General features: G+C 38.0%; 2 protein-coding genes and 1 pseudogene across 3 annotated transcripts; all 3 read right to left on the reverse strand.

Moving 5' to 3' along the window:
• Positions 1–1,333: 1,333 nt before the first annotated feature.
• LOC140749687 (retinol dehydrogenase 12 pseudogene) lies at positions 1,334–2,542 on the reverse strand (annotated as a pseudogene).
• Positions 2,543–3,837: 1,295 nt separating this feature from the next.
• LOC140749439 (carotenoid isomerooxygenase-like) lies at positions 3,838–20,669 on the reverse strand. 2 transcript variants are annotated; one of them, XM_073082475.1, is made up of 14 exons: positions 20,455–20,669; positions 20,009–20,116; positions 14,688–14,799; positions 13,395–13,541; positions 12,591–12,701; positions 9,383–9,474; positions 8,655–8,735; positions 8,302–8,382; positions 7,435–7,559; positions 6,678–6,851; positions 6,132–6,288; positions 5,718–5,779; positions 5,349–5,447; positions 3,838–4,260 (listed from the first exon to the last, which is right to left on the reverse strand). In XM_073082475.1, the coding sequence occupies exons 2-14, from the start codon at positions 20,109–20,111 to the stop codon at positions 4,072–4,074; spliced, it is 1,533 nt and encodes a 510-aa protein (XP_072938576.1). In that variant the 5' UTR covers positions 20,112–20,116; positions 20,455–20,669; the 3' UTR covers positions 3,838–4,071. The 2 variants fall into 2 exon arrangements, with proteins under 2 accessions (XP_072938576.1, XP_072938575.1); XM_073082474.1 differs by lacking the exon at positions 20,455–20,669 and adding an exon at positions 20,230–20,324.
• Positions 15,950–19,109, reverse strand: LOC140749707 (uncharacterized). Its single transcript, XM_073082840.1, has 2 exons — positions 17,922–19,109; positions 15,950–17,459 (listed from the first exon to the last, which is right to left on the reverse strand). Exons 1-2 carry the CDS (start codon positions 18,956–18,958, stop codon positions 15,968–15,970), a joined length of 2,529 nt encoding a protein of 842 aa, XP_072938941.1. The 5' UTR covers positions 18,959–19,109; the 3' UTR covers positions 15,950–15,967.
• Positions 20,670–21,085: the final 416 nt, after the last annotated feature.

A 21,085-nucleotide genomic window follows, 5' to 3' on the forward strand; every position in this document is an offset into this window, starting at 1 on the left:
TACATATTCATTGTTTAAGTGGATTAGGATTCAAGACACTTGCCCAAGGAACGTAAGAAATAGAGATTAATATTCTTTGCATGTGCAAATTATAGGGCCAACGAAGGTCCATCTACGTTATTATCCCAGTAACTTGACTTGTAAAGGTGCAAATGAGTAGAATATAGTATTCTTTGTGTACCAATTATCTATATCCTTAAGTATAATTGTAAAACATTTTAAGGGTAATTAGTTACCTACGCAATTGTGACTTATACCACAGAATAATAAGTACTAAAGTATAGTGCTTATACTTAGTTTAGTTCAAGTGTTGGTATTATTAGCATGTCGTTAATTGCAGCAATCAAGTAATTATAAGTAACAAATTTCGCATGTGACCTACAGTATTTATACCCCGTAACTCGCGTTACTCGAGAAGTCGCAGGTACAATGCAGGTTTTTGTCAGAAGGGAACGTACTCAACATAGGTAGCATTTATTTATGAATGTTACTTTAGATTTATACTTTACTAGCTGACCCGGAAAATTTTGTACCGCCTCAAAATCTATTTTTCAAATATATGTATTTCATATAAAATATAGCCTATGTTACTAGTGGATAATGTAGCTTTCAAATGGTGAACTAATTTTTAAAATCGGTCCAGTAGTTTTTGACCCTATTTATCACAATCAAACAAAGTTTTTCTCTTTATAATATTAGTATATTAGTATAGATATATAATTACCTATATTTATAATTTGTGTAATCGGTTCAAAATTCGGTGTAAAATTCGGTTTAATTCCGAAAATTAAGACTTTGGGGCATAACAATTGGTATAACAGCTAGTTTTAAAAAGATACTCGTACATACATTGTGTTTTGTTGCCTAGACAATTCTTTAAGTGTCTTTCTTGTCTATAGTCATTTTGAAGTTCTAACTTTTGAAAGTCATTAAATAAAATATGTCAGCTGTTTCCAACACGTAAATAATTAAATATGAGTGCTTATTTTTTGGTTAAGGTTTTTTTAACATGGCGATTATTTTTAAGATCACAGACATAACAATTATATTTGAGTATACGTAGGTACATCAGGTTTATTTAAATTCAAATAAAGATTATAAAATAAATTATGCCAAGTAAACAAATTAATAAATACAATAAGAGGTAATTAATAATCAAAAGTAGTTAGTAAACAATTACTAGACTAACAATATTAGAAATTAGCATAATCATCCAATTATATTAATATAAAATCCAATTATATTCATATAAAAACGTTTAAAAGACACACATCAAAAACAAATTTAAAGTAGGCATTTGTTTGGTTTTTTACGTCACAATAAAAAACAACGATATCCAAAAACCATGGTTTTTAACAAAAAATACTATTTAAGATGATAATGACTATTACACGTTACTTATGCTTCCTGCATTAGGATCTTGGTGTTGTACTAAACTTTCCGAAAACGTCCAAAGTTTTTGGGCAAGCGCCTTATTCCTGACCGTCCATAACGTGAACCGTGGCTTGCAATCAACCAAGTATTTCCCCGTGACCGTAGCATTTTCTTCAGCCACTGCTAAAAACAATGAAGTCTGAGCACCCGCTTCAGCGGTTCTGCAGCAGATCCAGCACGATATCTTGAACACAAATCTGCTGAGAACATTCGTGTTATCCAGCAGATTGGTCCTGATGATCCCTGGGTGCAACGCGTTGATGACCACGCCGGTACCCTCAAGACGCCTAGCCAGCTCCATCGTGAGGATCAAGCTACAAAGCTTACTGTTTGCATAAGTACGGATTTCTCCGTAATATCCTTTTTTATTCAAATTGTCTATGTTGAAGAATCCCAGATAATGTACAGTGGAGTTGACATTCACTATTCTACTTGGCTGGGATTTCTTTAAAAGTGGCAGCAATAGTAGAGTGAGCAGGAAGGGTGCGAAATGATTAACTTGCATCCCTTCCACGATACCATCTTCAGTGACTTGATTCCCGAGACCAAAAATTCCGGCGTTGTTGATCAGGACGTCCAGACGGGCTTCTGATTGAAGGATTTCCTGGGCAAATATCCTCACCGACTTTAGGTCGGATAGATTTAATTTTTTGTACACAACCTCACTGTTTCCAGTTTCTTCTATAATTTTATTTTGGGCTGCAATACCTTTTTCCTCATTCCTGCAAGCCAGTATGACTCGTGCTCCCCTTTTCGCTAAGTCCTTCGCCGTGTAGTATCCAACGCCTGTGTTCGCTCCCGTCACTATCACAACTTTCGACTTCATATCGGCATTCGATACACATCTCCCTATCATCAATTTTGAGAACAGTCGCAGTAATAACACAAACACTATAATACACACGAGCCATATTATCACTTCGATATACACGTCCATGATGTAATTTTCAAAAAAGTAGCTCTGTAGGCGTGTGTATTTTCATACACACATTAGTCCATTTATTTGCCGATGCCACGTTAAACTAACCAGTCACAATATAGGTGTCGATTGAAGACGGCATGAAATGAACTGTCGCTGCCTTTCAAGGTGCTTAGTTCTTAAGGCTTTAGGGTCAATGCATAAGTCTCCGTTCGCGTTAAATTCTCAATACTCATTCCGGTCGAAAACCTTATACCTTATAAGGCTTAACTTACTGATACCAAGAAAAAATAACAAAGTTGAAATGTTTGATGAATAATATTTTGAACCCTAATTTACACTTTTTCACGTTTTATTTTTTGCGATGAATATTTGTTCATTCAATTTATGATTTAAAATATCATCATTACGTCATGTGTGCATCATCACACGCCTTTTTGTATTGGTAGTGATATCTACCAAGCTGTTGTGGATAAAAAATAATATTTTTGAAATAGAGCGAACTTTGCAAATTGATCTGAATGATCTGGTGATCAGATTTAGATCATTTCATGTGACTGAACCTCTTGGTAAAGAACTAATTATTGGGTCAATAACAAACGCATGTCGAATGTATATGTATTTAATAATACCTACCTATATGTATATACTAACATACCTACCTAAACCTATATGTAACATATACAATAATATACATATAGTAGAGTCTGCGACAAACTTCTAGTCCGCTCTGAATATAGAAACGAGTCCGCTGCCCGCTCTTGCCCACGGATACGTAGCTGCGTTAGTGTGCCCTTACTGTTGCTACGGAGTATATGTTTGTAACTGTATTCGCATTAGCTCTCTGACTACAACTGCGCGCAACAACTTCAGAGCGGACTAGAAGTTTGGCTTGGACTATACCTATATGTGATTGTACATAGGGTACAGATTACAATGCGGTTAGTAGATTTTTTATAAGTCATCAAATTTAAACTATTTCGGCTTATACACCGATTCTGCTATAAAAATAATTTAGTTCAATCAAAAAAACCTCAATAACTTAATAGTCATAGAGTATAATTACTCTTCTAATTCTAAAAACTCTCGTAGATTTTCTCGCATGTTTTTTTCCAACATTTGAGCAAGGGACATCTAATATAATTTGTAATACACTCATAATTAATTTTCATTCAGATTTATTTAAAAGACCGTGATATATAAAAAAAATATTTCGAGGAATTTTTAGTAATTTCCATATTTTCATTACTCCTTTTTCTTTTTTTCTCATAACTTAATAAATACATAGACTATGGATAAGATGATTATCCATCTTACCCATTCAATTTATTTGAAATAGACTTTTAAACAAAAACTTGTTTATTCATTATCCATAATTTGATTTAACAGGGAAGGGAAATATAAACAAAGGAGAGAAAGGAAAATAAAACGGTATAAATGCAATTTCTTTAAAAATTAAGGTTCTTTATAACAATAGCCCCACATACCATCAAATTATTATATTAAACATAACAACACAGAACACAAAATCCAATTTTATAACGCGTAGCTCTACAAAATCAATGACTGCTATCCGCCAGATCGTTTAGAAAGCACAATTATTATGTATGTAGGTACAAATTAGATAAATAAGTTAGGCTTATAATTTATCTTCCGAATAAATGAGCATTTAGCTTATCACATAATACGTCAATCAACCGTTGCTATATGTCTTTAGTTTATGTACGGTCAGGCAGGAACCAGCCGTGGAAGCTCTTGGGCGAGGGCGAAGGCGTGCGGAAAGTCGCGCGCGCCAGCTCTCGCAGCGAGCGCGCGTCCAGCACCAGCAGCGCCAGCTCGTGCGATTCCGCACTGTCCGGCGCGCACTCGCGCAACATGCCCGATAGCAGCACGCCGTCGTCTTCCTCCTGTTATAATATAAATTAAACATCTTTTTTATAATATAGGAGTAGCAGACGAGCATGCAGTCTACCTGATGGTAAGTGGCTACTACCGCCCATTGTCATCTGTAATCAACCCCAGATAGGATTAGATAATCCTACCTGAAGTCGGCCACAGCTGCACCGCTACCCCTGAGGACAAAGCTGGAGTGCCTTTGAAAAGTATGTCTCCTTACCACACCCTTCAAACCAGAACACAGCAAAGCTTAACACTACTGTTATGAGGCAGAAATAGGCGAGTTGAGATTTTTGAAGAAAACTAGCGAGCAATTCACCTTATGGCAATGAGTCTTTCCGACCGATAATCAACCCCGCTTGGTTGATTAATTATAAATAATTATGGGTCGCGTTGTCGATTGGTCGATTGGCATCCTGCCTAAGAGCGATCACAAAGGTATGTTATTACCCCTGATAAGTTATCTGTAGCAGCCCATATAGCTCCAGTTTATTGCATCATATGTATAAATCTATACTTAATTGCGCTTGATATTGGATGGTAATTCCTTCCTAACACAGTCATTTTAATTATCATGTCTGATAACAAACCTGTTTATTTATTTAAAAAATGGCCAACCAACTAAATTCATAAACAGCATTAAAAAGAGACTATACAAAACTAGTTATTATATTATGTACTTAAATTATAGGTGTGCACAGCATTGCAAGAAACATAGTCAATCACAAAAAAAAATATTAATCTAAACTGAATACAAGATAAAAAAGAAGCTTAGAATACATAAAAATAAATGTTAAGTGTTACTTCATCATTACACTTCAATTTTAATAATGATGTAGGTACTTATTTGTACTTCGCGACTCAGATCAGAACGTATTGGCGTGAGCCGTTGCGTAAAGTCCACTTCCAACTAAGTAAAAGAAGAAAAAATGAATTTATTCTGATATCGTATCGTGATACCTTTGTAAAAATCATTGTGATTTGCCCCTTACAATTGAAACTGTAATGATCCTGCAATAAATCGAACGGTACCAATGCTTAAAGTAACATGCTTGTATCGCCTTATATTTACTGATTACTTTTAATATAAATTCCCTACCTTAGCACCAGGACGCCCAACGAATATCGGTTCTCCAGGAGACCAGCCTGATTCATACCACATTGTATAATCGCCGGTTTTTGTGTCTATTTTTACTATCTGTAAAAATCAAAATATAATCATATAAATACGATAATGAAAATTTTATCGATTTGGTTACGATATATGTTTACGATACTGGAATATCATTTTCCTGAAATAAATAAAATTTTAATAGCTCATATTATATTTATATGCATAATGCTAGTATTTAAGTATATTTAATATCGCGACAAATATCTTAACATGCGCTTCTGCGCATTAAATATAAAATATCGTATAGACTTTAATTAATTTATAAGATTTGTTTCAATAAATAAATATATTTACAGGCGGCGCATGATCCGCGTCAGCATCCATTCCAGTTCCGTAACAGTATCTATATGGTTTTCCTGCAAAAATAAAAAATAAGGTCATAAAACACCGAAGGCACCAGTGCAGTCGACTACAAAGAGTACTACCCATTTTGGAAGTTTCTATTTTAAGCGTGCATAATATGTATGCCGGGAGGTAAGTGGCTTCTGTCGTCCATGGACAACTGTAATCAACCCCAGATAAAATAAGGTTCCTACCTGAGCCACATGTGTTGCTACCCTTGAGGGCAAGGCAAGTTAGAACGCCTCAGATGTTGTCCGAACCACGCCCATCAAAATAAATGAAAAATGTGTTTGGACAAAAATTCATATTAAACATACTAAGAATTCTCATAGCGTGTACAATTTCCACCTAGAATCACAAAATTACCGTTAAACTTTTCGTAGTTTATCTTCGGTGTCTCGAAGCTAGTGTCAGCTATCATACTGATGTCCACTTCAGTCATCTCCGGAGCATCCAGCGGTATTTCGATACGTTTCGGTCTACTCCGGCACCATGACGCAAAATCTTTGTTCGTTTGCATTCCCTGAAATAATTATTTTTGGCTTACTAAAAACATAAGTATACTTAATAGTCACAATCTTTCTCTAAACTTTTAAATAATTCAGAATTTAGTATTTCAATCGTTTAAATTGAAAAGTAAACTAATAAATTCACCATTATCATGGGTATAACAGTATAAATAGGTAAATTCTTCAAACAGGCCTTTTAAAAAAGCCTTCCTTTTTTAGCAGAAGAAAACTTTTTTTGGCGACAAACTTAGTGACTAGATGACCTTCTTTTGACCAAGTCACCATTTGACTCCTTAATAAAGCTACGCCCAAAACTATTACTTCCTGAATAACAATAAAGACAATCACAAACATGACTCGGCTACGATTGTGTTACTACAAAACAGTAGTTTCGACGACTAACCTCAACAGCTTCAATATACATAGCCTCAATGAGCTTAGGGTCCTTGTAAGCACTGACGTCCACGGTCAGCTTGCCCTCCTTCTCGAAGCAGTTGATGATGTGGAAAAAGCAAAACGTATCCGTACGGTAACGTTTTACTGAACCGTCATGTCGATCCACTAGAACTATGCATGTCTGTAAGTTAGAGATCATTATTACCTTATTAAAAAGTGGCATATTATCAGTCAATCAACATTCACTGAAACTGTCTCTGATTGATTGTTATCAGAGACAGTTACAGTGAAGTTAGATGAAAGTTTTTGTATGAAAATCTTGAAAATTACCGCTTTTTAACATGTACTTGTGCACCCTACTTGTACTTGTACTTGAAGCAGTGATAGCCTAGTGGTTAAGAAACGCGGCCTCTCGATCGAGGGGTCCGAGGTTCAAATCCCAGGCACGCACCTCTGATTTTTCGAAGTTATGTGCGTATTAGAAATTAATTATCACATTATTCACCGTTTAGTGTGAAGGAAAACATCGTAAGGAAACCTGCATACCAGTGAGAATTATAAAAAAAAAACTCAAAGGTATGTGAAGTCTACCAATACGCACTTGGCCAGCGCGGTGGACTACGGCCTAATCCTTCTCATTCTGAGAGGAGACCCGTGCCCAGCAGTGGGACAGTAATGGGTTGTTGATGATGATGATGATTGTACACCCAAAGTATTTATTTTCATGCCTATTAAACTATCTAATCTGGTCTGAGATTGCTTACCCTGTGATCAGGATACCATTGAATGGCGGAAGCGATTGGCTGTTTGTATAAGTGGTTCTTCACAAAGGTGAACAAAGACAGACACAGTGGGTGCTCGATCAGCACAAAATAGTTCTTCGTAATACCTGGAATCAATTGGTTATTGTCGTTATTGATTGTTGCTTATAATCTGTATTACAATTTGTCAGCGAAAACAAAATTCTCAAAATTTCTTCCAGAGAAACTTGATTGATTAGGATCATTCTTTTCCTAATAAAAAGTCTCCGGCGCGATAACTTGATGTTTTACTAGGGGCACAAAATTTTGCCACAGACAATGATCTGTTCTTATTTTTCAAAGATCACAAGACCATTAACAGAATTTTTTCGCCAACTTGTTCCTGGGAAGCAGTTTTGACGAGGTTTGAATTATCATGGGAGGAGGTTTATCCCTTAAAATACTCCCCCTACCTACGGCTATGCGTACGCATAGGTATATATTACGCCACGCAAATTATTAACAGCAATAAGACAAAGATAATTCTTTGTATCTAAATCTTTGAAGGTGGTAGAACCCTTTGTGGTTCGGCTCCGGCACTACCGCCACACCTATTTCTGCCTAATAACAGCAGTGTTAGGCGCTGCTGAGTTCCGTTTTAAAGGATGTGGTAAGGGAGATACACTTTTGCCAGGCGTTCCAGCTTAGCCCTCAGGGGTAGCGGCGCATCTGTGGCCGACCTCAGGTAGGAATATCTAATCCTATCTGGGGTTCATTACAAATGTCCATGGGCGGCAGTAGCCACTTACCTTCAGGTGGCCTGCATGCTCGTCTGCTACTCCTGTATTATATAAAAAAAATATTTTGTAATAATTAAAGAATTATATTTACCAAAGGAATGCATGTAGGAAGGGTACATCGACCATCTTGGAGGCACCGTGGCAACAATATGCGCTTTTTCGAACATGTCTCCTGAAAATATAAATTAATTATTATAAACAATATTTTTATGTCCTGCAGTTAGGCATATACACACTTTTTTCCTGGTCTACTCATAAGTATTTAGTTTTGTTTTAAATCCTTCTATATTATGTATGTAACATTGATGCCAAAAAAGTTAACCTATATTCAGAGGGTATTATAAGAAGATCATGTCTGTCATTCTTTACCTACAAATGAACGCAATAGTTACAGTTCACAAGATTTTTCTTTATTAAAGCAAAATGAACCTTCCTCGTACCTACCTTTCTCTGTGAACGGAAATTTTACAATAACATAGTGCACCTTCCCGTTGCCCCTGGCCATTCCCAGGTTGTAGACATCACCTGGAAATAACGATCCTTATGTTAAGAGGGAGCAAGAGAATTACTTAAGCTGATATTATCATAATAATTGTATGTTGTACTTTGTACAACTTACAATCATCCGTATCCGTGCATCCCCTGAAAATAACGGTAAATAATAACAAATTATATAAAGGAAAACGTTTATCTATAAATATAGTTATAAAAAAATATAGTTTATAAACTAAAAACCACACTAAAATGTCACAAGGAAATTCGTTAATCCTGATTCCTGACGTTCCGGATAAGGTGAATGGGATAAAATTATAAATCGTGTATTGTCATAGGTACTTAACAAGAGTTCAAATTTTTAAATGAATCGGACCTTTTAAACTGGGTAATAATCGAGTACAAAGATTCCGTTACATACATACATACAGGTGCAGCTAATAAAAGCGTGGTAAAAAAGTAATTGGAAGAAATGAGTATAAGTAATAAAATAATAGATAGTTTTAGAAGTTTGTCAGTTTGTATTTATGTTTCAAAGCGCATTAAACGAACTGCTAAATTGAATTCAATTGGTTTTATATAAACCGATTTACTGTAATATCGTACTGCTGTTTCGTGTTGAGTTGTGGAGCAGGTTAGCCAGCTCTAAACACCTTTATTAAATTCTAAGGTATACTTACCATTGGGCATGACGTGTGGATGAGCTGAGTGGTTCACTACGTATGCCTCTAAGCTTTTTCTTTCCAAAGTCTCCAATGTCACCGGATCTATTCTGCGAAAACATATTAATTAAACATTTGTAAAATCATTTATTTCCCTTTACCCTTTATTACCTCTGCAAGAGTGTCGCCAGGGGCAGCAAAAGCAAACCCCTTCTTTGCCCTCCTACGGACTAAAATTACTTTTTAAACATTACATTTTTACCGTTTGACATGATTTTAAGGCAGGAACAGATGGTTCCTGCGTGGAAATGCAAAAACCACTAGTTACCTGTTATGGTTTAGTGACGTTCGTGTGACTGGAGTCACCAAAGTCATTTTTATTTCTGTCCTATGAATATAGTGTAAAATGCTCCTGTTTTCTGGTTTAAAGGTAGAAACACTATTGTAACTCGAATAAATATAGTTTAAAAAACTAAAAAAACACGCTTGTATGATAAAATCAACTAAAGTTCTTTAAACTATATTTATTTTATGAATTTTTAGTATTTTTTGTTATAGCATACCATTATGCATCCTCCGTAAAAAAAACAGGTATCTATCTATTACGGTTTAAGAGATAAAGACCTGTGACACACGAACAGACAGCGGAGGGTTTCGTTTTACCCTTTGAGTACGGAATCCTAAAAATAATTCTACAAGAGGGCATTATAGATATGTTTCAGAACATTTGAGTTATAGGGAAATAACATTTTTATTTTCAAAACTAAAAATCACGCTATAACAGTTATTGAAACTAAAAAGCAATAATTGTTGCAATCTAGTAACTTTGCGATAAACTTTCTCTACGGCGCTCAAACAATCTCGCTTCGAAGATCGTTAATCCTGAGGATGTTGATAAGGACAATGGTACAAAATTATTAAAATCGTCTATTGTCATCAGTTTTTGATAATTCTTCAAAATTTTGAATTAAACTAAACGTTCAAAGTGGACAGAAATCAGGTTCAACGATTCCGTTACATAGTTACATACATACATACATACAACCCAAGCTAATAAAAGCGTGTTTAAAATGCCCTATTTGGAATTGATTACGAATGTCCACGCTGGACAATTACCATTAATCATTAAATAGGCTACACTGTATTTCCTTAAATTGATAAAAAAATATTTCTTTATTTTATTTTCAAAGTTTTTACGCACACGCATAATTTAGAAGATAATATCTTATCTCGAGGAAATTATAAATGTGCCTAATGCCTGTACTATATACCTACGTAATCTTATAAGTAGGATTATAAATGAGTCTATGAATATACTATGATTACTATCAAATTTCACTTATCACAAATCGTTCTAAGAACCGAATAAAAGTTATATAATGTAATTAGTACACGTGCAAAATAGTTCTAATGATACGCTTAGAGGTCGTAAACCAATGTCATTGTAAAAATCACGACACACTTATAAAGAAAGACCCGGGTACGGAGCGTTTTAATATTTTAGGAAAAATACTATGCTTTTTAATGAAGTGCTGAATTTACCAAATTGACTTGCTCTATTAACAAATGTAATGCCAAAAATCGAAACGAAATTGGCTAATAGGAGTATAAAGTTCACAAAAAAATACGTTTTTTTCACTACAATGTTTAAACAATATTTGCCCCATACATATTTGTTACAAAAATATTTATTTTTATACAGTTTGCAGTTTTACTATTACAGTACACATACAGGTACCCTGGAAAAACGCTACTGGGAGAGGCGCCTTGCACGGAATATGTGGAACTGGAGCCATTCCGGAGTAGATATATATAAATTGGGCCTTTTGAGCATCTGTTTGGTAATGTGTATAACCTATTTTTTTAAATATTTTCGTTAATTAATAGACGATCTAGGTCGCAAGCAACCCTACCTCAGGGCATTATCTCAAGATAAATGTATTAAAAAAAAACATTGATATCATTATTATAATAATCCGATATAGGTGTTTTGTTAGCACATCACATGATTTTTTTCTAATGGCTTCTAATGTAACATTATAAACAATATTAAAAAAATCATAAATATAAATATTTGATTGTAATACCTATGTATACCAAAAAGTGATAGCCTAATGGTTAAGGAACTCGGCTACCCGATTGAGAGATCCGAGGTTCACATCCCAGGCACCTATGATTTTTCAAAGTCATATGCGTATAAGAAATTAATTATCACTTGCTAAACGGTGAAGGAAAACATCGTGAGGAAACCAGCGTACCTGTAAGACTTGTAAAAAAAATCTGGGTAAAAACAAGTGGGACAGTAGGTTGATGGTGTATACCAAAAACAAATATTTTCTAAAATCTGTTCTAGCCCTACAGAGTTTGCGATGAGTATAACTTGTCCGATTTTGTACTTTGAATATTGGATTAAGGACTTAAATAAAAGAATTGACCTCATTGTAGATAATATTCCAGGATTATTTTGTTAAAGAAAGTAAGACATCTTCCTAAAGTTACTACACAACCGTCACAAATTCAAAGGTATATAGAGCATTTGACTTGATTTTTGTAGATTTAAATAACTGCTTTCAACACTCACAGCCCCACTGCCATGGAAACACACAGATGAATACACAAACACCCCGACCCAGAATAGATATCTAAATTCATAATTCAAATATCTGTCTCGCCGGAGTTCGTACCCGGAACCCTTTGCGCGTCAGACCGGTATGGTGACCGCTCTTCCACGCGGGCCGGCATTTACCAGCACTTGTAGAATTACATTTGATTAAGTCAAACTTTTCTAGAGGTTTGGAGTTCGGGGCAAACGTCAAGCCGACGCGGCATAACAACTTGATCGGAAAAAATTAACCGACCGACAAATACAACCGACTTCTATCACTACAAAGTAAAAAAAAAACACCCTTTGTAATGATGATATACTAACGTTTATATAAATATAATATATGGATAAATTTCTTAATGAAAAACTTAAAAACGCACTAGGCGCCCCTACGATTTTTGAAAGTTCCCCTCGATTTCTCTGGTCTGCCATCATCAGAGCTTGTTTTCCTTATAATGGAAATGGAAACCTTAGAAATATATTAATTCCAACAAAAAAAAATCATCAAAATCGGTTCATAAACGACGTAGTTATCCGCGAACAAACATAAAAAAAAACATATCGTCAAATTGAGAATCCTCCTCCTTTTTTGAAGTCGCTTAATTATTATAGTTCACTTACCGATGTATAATTGGCACTTCTGTGAGTGTATACACTTCATCTCCGAAAGGAACCACGGAGACCACTGTGTTGTCAGTTAAACCATCTGCGATGCTGAAAACCGATGCCAATCTGAAATAACAGAAATAAGTAATTATAGTTTAAAAACTAAAAACGCTAAGATCCCACAAGGAAAATTGTTATTTCTGACAATAAGGAAAACGGGACAAAATTATTAAAATCGTGTATTGTCATCGGTTCTTGATAAGTGTTCAAAATTTTAAATTAATCGGACCGTTCCAAGTAGGTAAAAATCGGGTTCAAAGATTCCGTTACATACATACATACATAAAGGTCAAGCTAATAAAAGCTTGGTAATAAGCTTAATGACTATTATCCACAATTATAATTATATCGTCTGCTTTATATGCCTTACATAATGTTTTAATTATATTGACAAACTTATCTGCGTGTGACGGTTTTTGAAAATAACTGTGCTGCATTGTCTATAGTAATGTCAGCTTCTTGAGTAATTTTAATTTTTTCCAGCTAAAGAGATTTTGGCCTTTACATTATTTATTAAAATAACGACCTTAAAAACTAAGTCTCATGTTAATTGTTAATTACTTAAATGCATAATTGTTGATGTTGTGATGCGTTATAATATGTTAAAGAGTAATTGATGTGAAATAAACGATAACTGGAGAAATTAGCCACTTATAAGATTGTTTTGAAACGATACACTAAGATCACCAGTAGCGGCCGTACTGCACGCAGAGCAAGATTTTCGGTCTAACAATTTTGTCTGTCACGAGATTTACTAACCTGTCAAAGATAGTGTGGCAAGGATCAGGCACTGCCTGTGTGCCGAATTCAGTAAATAAAACCCTGTTAGCGACGCGGTTCCTCAACAAAGTGTTAGTACGCACAAAACGGCATTGGTAGGTGGCGTGGCTATCTTTGATGGCGAATCTGAAAAATAAATATTGCTCATTATGATAATTAAAAATGAACGTATTTAATTACTAGGTGACAGCAGTCAAAGTCTAGTGATTTCAAATCGGGGGATCGAAATTCGAACCACTTAATATTCAAATGTTGGTATTAAAATGATTAATTATCACTTGCTTGAACTGCGAAGAAAAATAATCGTAAGGAAACTTATACACTAGAGAGTTCTTCATCTTCAAGTCTTTTACCTGTCAATTGGATCAGGTGTTACTTTGCGGAAATCTATGCAAAAGCGTAATCCTAACTTAAAAAAGTTATATGAATCCTATTTGGGAGGGAGAGTGGTGCATACTGGTGGTGGAGGTGCATCTCCTTAAAGGTGGTAGAACCTCTTGAGGTTCATCACCGGCGGCACCACCGCCATACCTACTTCTGCCTATTAACAGTAGTGCCAAGCGCTGCTGTGTTCTGGTATGAAAGACGTGGTAGTAGGGAGACATACTTTTCCGAAGCGTTCCAGCTTAGCCCAGCATCATACATATTGGTAGCGGATTGTTACGAAGTAGATATAACCTAACCGTTTTTTTTTCGTGGGGAAACCCTCGTGGGTTCCTCTCTGTCGCGGGGGCAGCTGAGAGGATATGCCGGACTCTTACCGGCTAAAATCCCACGGCGTTCCTCTGGACCTTCTTTGCCGGGACTGCGGGTACGCTATAGCATTCGTGCGCGGTCCCGGCGTCGTTTGCCCACAGCCCGTCCGTCTCCGTTTGGGATGGAGTTGGAGTTTACTCCATCCGCTCATCTTTGAGGTGCGCGCGGGAACACCGCGCGCGCCACCTCGAGGCCAATTTATGACGTAAGAAACCCCCGTGTCCTACGCCATGCCTCCGTTATGGGGAGTGGTACTACTGCCGCCCGATACAGGACAGAAGCAGAGTACCGATGAGATGCAACCGCCGCCCGACACGGGACAGACGCAGTGCACCCCAAACACCACTGGAGCGCTTTAGCTTCACCCACTGCTGGATTGCAACGAGCTACTGAGCCCCACCACCACGACAAGGCGCACTCCAACTTGAGGGGGTGGGGGGGAGATCTAACCTAACCTAACTTAATTGTATTACCTGCTATACAAGAAGGGTATACTTAATTAAAACTAAATCTCACCTATGAAGTAACGCAGAGCCGTCAAAAACGTGTTGTAACTTTGTGTCGCCAACTTTGAAGGAGCCAGCACCATTGCGTAGTAGATTACCGCAAACCCACGACGGAATTTCACCTGAACCAATTATTTTGATATCGTAATGGAATATAGTGATAAGAGTGTTTAAAAATAAATTAAAAAGTTATTTATGTGATGTTAAAGGTTTTTTGAATTTAACACCACACCTATTTTTTTATAAAAATGCAAATTAATGCAAATATTATGACGCCAAAAATATGCTAATTATGTCTAATATAACATATTGTAATTTGACAATTATTTCAGGTAAGATCATCTTACGATAAGCGCAAAAACCAAAAACAAATGGTTGTTTGTAAAAAATATTACTTCGTCTGGGTTTGACGTTGACGTTTTACACGGTAATTTACAATTTTAATTTGACCTTATGGAATTGTCTGTTAAAAATGTTTTAAAATATTTAATTGCGTAGGTAATCTCACTTTTCAATAATACCTATGCATGTATTAGTCCGGTCAATTTAGACAATTGAGATAGCAAAAAATCCGGGAACGCTAAATTTCCGTAGAGAATAGTAAACCCAAGGGTTTACTACTACAAATAAAGTGTCAAAAGTCCCCATCGATCCGATGTGTGCGTCGGCACTTATTCGGGGTCAAACGTCATAATTTAAGGATTTTTGGATGTTTCTCAAAAACGGTAAATTTTATCAAAAAGTACCGTAGACCAAAGTTGTAGGTCTTAAAAATCGCTATAAAATGGTGCTTATATATTTTTTCTCTAAAACCTATCTTTATTCAGACTTTGCACTTGTAAGAATTACGTTTTACACGATATGCACATATTTCCACACCACCTGTGAAATAGCATACTCAGTGCGTTTTTTTAACGTGGTTTACCCGGGAGGACTATTCCACGAAGTATGAAGATTATTAATATTGGTTATTGAGTTCAACTGTCGTTTTAATTTTTTTGTTACTTTAATATATCATTTTATAATATTGGAGTAGCAGACAAGCATGCAGTCCACCTTATGGTAAGTGGATACTGCCGCCCATGGATATCTATCATTAACCCCAGATAGCATTAGATATTCCACAAAAAGTCGGCCACAAATGCGCCGCTACCCCTGAGGACTAACTAAGCTGGAACGTCTCGGTAAAGTATGTCTCCCTTACCACACCCTTCAAACCAGAACATAGCAGCGCTTAACACTGCTATTATGAGGCAGAAATAGAAATAATATATTCCATCCATCCATCCATCAGCCTTTACTGGTCCACTGCTGGACATAGGCCTCCCCTAGTCTGCGCCACTCCGACCGGTCTTGGGCCGTCTGCATCCAGCGGTTACCCGACGTCCGCTTCAGGTCGTCAGTCCACCTGGTCGGGGGGCGTCCTGTACTCCTTTTGCCGAGACGTGGTCTCCATTCGAGGACCTGCCGACCCCACCGGTTATCGGTCCTGCGAACTATGTGGCCAGCCCATTGCCACTTCAGCTTCCTTATTTTGAGAGCTATGTCGGTAACTTTCGTTCGCCTACGGATTTCCTCGTTACGAATTCTGTCGCGTAGGGAAATACCGAGCATAGCTCTCTCCATAGCTCGCTGAGCGACTTTGAGTCTTCGTATTAGGCCCACAGTGAAAGACCACGTCTCGGCACCGTACGTCATCACTGGCAACACACACTGCTCGAACATCTTCGACTTCAGGCTCTGAGGTATCTTGGATGAGAAGATGTCACGCAATTTCCCGAACGCTGCCCAACCGAGTCGGATTCTACGAGTGACCTCTTTCTCAAAGTTGGACTTACCCATCTGGATTATCTGTCCCAGGTAAACGTATTCGTCAACAACTTCGAGTGTGACGCCATCTACAACGACCGGCATGGGTGTGACATGGACGTTAGACATGATCTTCGTCTTGTCCATGTTCATCTTAAGACCTACCCGTTGAGAGGCGTCACAGAGGTCATTGAGCATGGTATTGAGGTCCTCCAGCGACTCCGCCATGATGACGATATCGTCTGCGAATCGAAGGTGAGTGATGTATTCGCCATCGATGTTGATGCCGAATCCTTTCCACTCCATCAGTTTGAACACGTCCTCCAGTGCAGCGGTAAACAGTTTTGGAGACAATACGTCACCCTGTCTCACACCTCGCTGCACTTGGATGGGGTTCGTACTTCTGTCGTGTAATCGGATCGTCATTGAGGCTGCCTTATACATACACTTCAACACTTCGATGTATCGATAGTCGATCTGGCACCTCTGGAGTGACTCCAATACCGCCCACGTCTCGATAGAATCGAAGGCTTTCTCATAGTCCACATAAGCCACGCACAACGGCAGGTTGTACTCCTCGGACTTCTGTACCACCTGCCGCAGCGTGTGTATGTGGTCCATGGTGCTAAAGCCTTTTCGAAAGCCGGCTTGTTCGGGAGGCTGGAAGTCGTCGAGCCTGCGAGCTATTCGATTGTAGATGACCCTCGAGAACACTTTGTAGACATGGCTCAAAAGCGCAATGGGCCTGTAGTTCTTCAACAAAGACGTATCGCCTTTTTTGAAGAACAGTACCACCACGCTTTTGCTCCACGCCTCCGGTGCTATACCCTGGCTAATGACGGAATCGAATAGCTGTTGGAGTGCTATTAAAATCGGTTTGCCACCTGCTTTTAGCAGTTCCGTTGTTATTCCGTCTTCGCCAGGGGCTCGGTTGTTTTTGAGCTGTTTGAGGGCCATTCTTATCTCGTAAAGGCTGACGTCCGGGATATCTTCGGTATAGTGCCGGGTTAGCGTGGCTCGCTTGTCAAAGACAGGTCGTAGAGGCGCACGCGAAGTGGTATATAACTGTCCGTAGAACTTCTCAATTTCTCTCAGAACTTCAGGCCTCGTGGCAACTGTGGTGCCGGCATCCGTCCTCAGCTGCGTCAGCAAGCTTTGCCCAACCCGCAGATCCCTTGCGAAGACTTTGGAGCCTTTATTCCGCTCTATGCACTCTTTAATGCGAATAGCATTAGAGAGGCGCAAGTCGTGTCGCATTCTATTAAAGATCTGTGCGTTGAGCCGCCTGTACTTAGACAGTGAAGCCGGAGACTGCACACACATTGCCCGCCGCTCTGCCATAAGTCCGAGTGTATGGGCTGAGAGCCTTTGAGTTGTTCTTTTGGAGGCGGTCTGGTAATACTTCGACCCCACCTCACGGACAGTTTCTACCAACTTGGTGTTAATATCGTCAACATCTACGCAACGTTCTAGGCATCGCAGACGATTATCGAGCTCGAGTCGAAAGTCTTCAGAGCCCTGGACCTGGCAAGGTGTTGGACGAAGTATCGACTTCATAAGGCGGGACCGTTCCAGCTTGACTTGGATATTTAACGTGCCTCTAACCATCCGGTGATCGCTTCCGGTTTTAAGCCTATTGATCACAGAGACATCGTTAAATATATGCCGTTTGTCCGCCAATATGAAGTCAATCTCGTTTTTGGTAGTAACATCGGGACTCATCCAGGTCCACTTCCTCTGGGGCTTCTTCTTGAAAAAGGAGTTCATCATATAGAATCCTTCCTTTTCCAAAAAGTTAGCCAGCAAGTGGCCTCGATGGTTCCGATGACCAAATCCGAAAGGCCCCACCTTCGACTCATCGCCATATTGGACACCTAGTTTTGCATTGAAGTCCCCCATCACAACCGTGAAGTACGATTTTGAGGTATGTATGGCTTTTGATATGTCCTCATACATAACCTCAACCTCGTCGTCGGAGTGTGTCGATGTCGGCGCATATACCTGTATGACCTTCAACGAGTATCTTTTAGATACTCTGAGTATAAGGTATGCTACCCTTGGCGACACACTCTTGATCTCCACTATGTTGTTGACGAGGGATTTGTTGACGATAAACCCGACACCACCTTGGGACAGATGTTCGCCCTCCCGGTGATAGAGCAAGTTACCGGATTTTAGGATCGTCGAGTCCTCCCCCTGTCTTCGGACTTCAGACAACCCTATAATACTCCAGTTTAACTTGCCTATCTCTTCTTCCAGCTCATATATCTTCTCATCGTTCCTCAGAGTCCTGGTGTTATATGTTGCCAGGTGCAGCAGTCGTCGTTTATGGTAGCCCGATCTCTGCCGGAGATTCTTAGCACCCCCTGCCCCGCCGTAACCGTGACCGCTACCGTAGCCAGGAATAGCGGGGCTGCCGGGGACTGGGGGCCGGGGTTTTGTTGCAGCTGCCATTAGGGGGTTTGTTGCCATAGTCACCGCGCTTGGCTGTGCGTGTTGGTGACCGCAGTATGGTGGTAAATTCACAGAGAGACGCTGCTGCCCATCTCCTGGTTTTTGTCCCTTAGTCGACTCTTACGACATCCACGGGAAGAGAGGGAGTGGTGCTATTCGCAGCCGGCACCACACGGCAAGATATAATAATATATTATCGACAGATTATCGATAGAATATGACGTCACCATTTTGTCAAGCCCTAAATAAATATTTTTTCTTGTATATATTTTGGTACTTTTTCATCTAGCTATGCAATATATGTATGCGTAGCAAGATAAATTAATATAAAATTGTAACAACTATGTATAAAACCAATTAATATGAAATTTGACCAAATATTCCTTAAAACCCTCGGATAGAAAAATCGTATTTACCTGTGAAACGTGTACTTCCGTGGATTATTTTTCCTTGTAACAGATCACTTGACAATAGAGCAAGACACCATTGTAACAAAAAATCAGCAATATATTAATACTAGTATTAATTTTGGTAAAATGTTAATACTCGTCGTAATCGGGGGAGCTTAAGGCCGCTTATTCGAAGAGAAATTGACATGCCATGACTTTACTTGGCATCTGTTTCTCTCTAGTAGAATGTCTATATGGGTTGATATATGTCTTTCTCATGCTTTGTTGGTCTTTAGCGTAGCGAAAATTCTGTTATAAGTCTTTGGGTAAGACCCTTGAGCAGTTCTGGGACTGGCCACTAGGGGCGTTATCTATGACAAAAATTATGAAGAGTGGCTCTCTATACCCTGTATATAATAATATCCTATGAATTTAAGGTTTGCTCGAAAAGTTCAACGTTTACGAATTTGCTCATACAGTGGACCGTATCGGAACTAAAATTTCGCATTATAGATATTAAAAAATTGAATAGTCAATTGTGACATTTAATTTAACTAAATATAAATAGAATGCCTTTATTTCTACATTTTGATAGCGTTATAGTTCCGTTTTCGAAACTTATACTGCGGAATTTTAGTTCACCCATGTCCATATTCACACCATATCCATATTAACTCACCTGTGATTGTTCCCTCCAAGGGTTCGGTGACCTCCTCTTCACAGTTCCTCAGCCACACATTGAAGTCACAGTTTGGATATAACTTCTTACCTGCTTCAGTCATGGTTGCTAAAAACATTAATTTAGATTAATAAAAATTATAATTAACTTATATATAATTGAATTTGAATTAAATAAAAATGCAATTATGTAATTATAATTTAAAAGTCTGTCTCCCTTACCACACCCTTGAAACAGGAACACAGCAGCGCCTAACACTGCTGCTATTAGGTAGAAATAGGTGTGGCGGTGGTGCCGCCGGAGTTGAACCACAAAGGGTTCTACCACCTTCTAAACCTTCCTCTTGGTTTCAATGAAATAATAATAATTGTTGAAAATTTATTAAAGGAAATACAATTAATCTAAAAAATGTTGTTTACTCACAGAATTCAACTGAAATTTCGTACCGATAAATTAAATCAACATATCCTATTTAGTATACTTCAGTAATTTGTGAACATGGCGATAATTACGTTCAGTTTACACAACAACCACGTTCGTCTGTAACTGCAACCGAAGGAGAATGGTCGCGGATACGGTCTTCATGCTACTATACCGATATCAATATCCATATCTTATCTGCCACACAAAATTGCAAACGTCAAGCTTAAGATTTAGTGCTTACATGATTTAAATAATTAGGACATTTAATTGGGTTAAAGTCAAAACAATAATTAAACCTGTTCACCTGTCTGTTTGTCTATTTGTCTTAAAGTTACTGATTTATATCTGACCTTTATTTGTGGGCGCCAATCACAAAAAGCAGAAAAATATTCTATTTAATTTTACGTCCTCCGTATTATGACATTGAATTGGACATGTTAATTAGTGTAAGTGTTTCATGTATCGTTCTAATTAACAATAAATAAATAATTGATAGATTTGTAATTTTGCAAATCAGCTTTTAATACTGGGGCCTGCATTCAATTTTCCGCAGGCCTCCGGCGACCTTAGTCCGCCACTGGATAGACCGAAGATTCAGTTTTGGCTTTCGACCTGAAAAGTTATTATGGTTTTGGCCAAGAATCGGACGCGTCT

Source organism: Epargyreus clarus, unplaced genomic scaffold (genome assembly GCF_041222505.1).
Source record: "Epargyreus clarus isolate Ecla_fem2 unplaced genomic scaffold, WU_Ecla_fem_2.2 ptg000018l, whole genome shotgun sequence".
In the NCBI taxonomy this organism is placed as follows: Eukaryota; Metazoa; Arthropoda; class Insecta; order Lepidoptera; family Hesperiidae; genus Epargyreus; species Epargyreus clarus.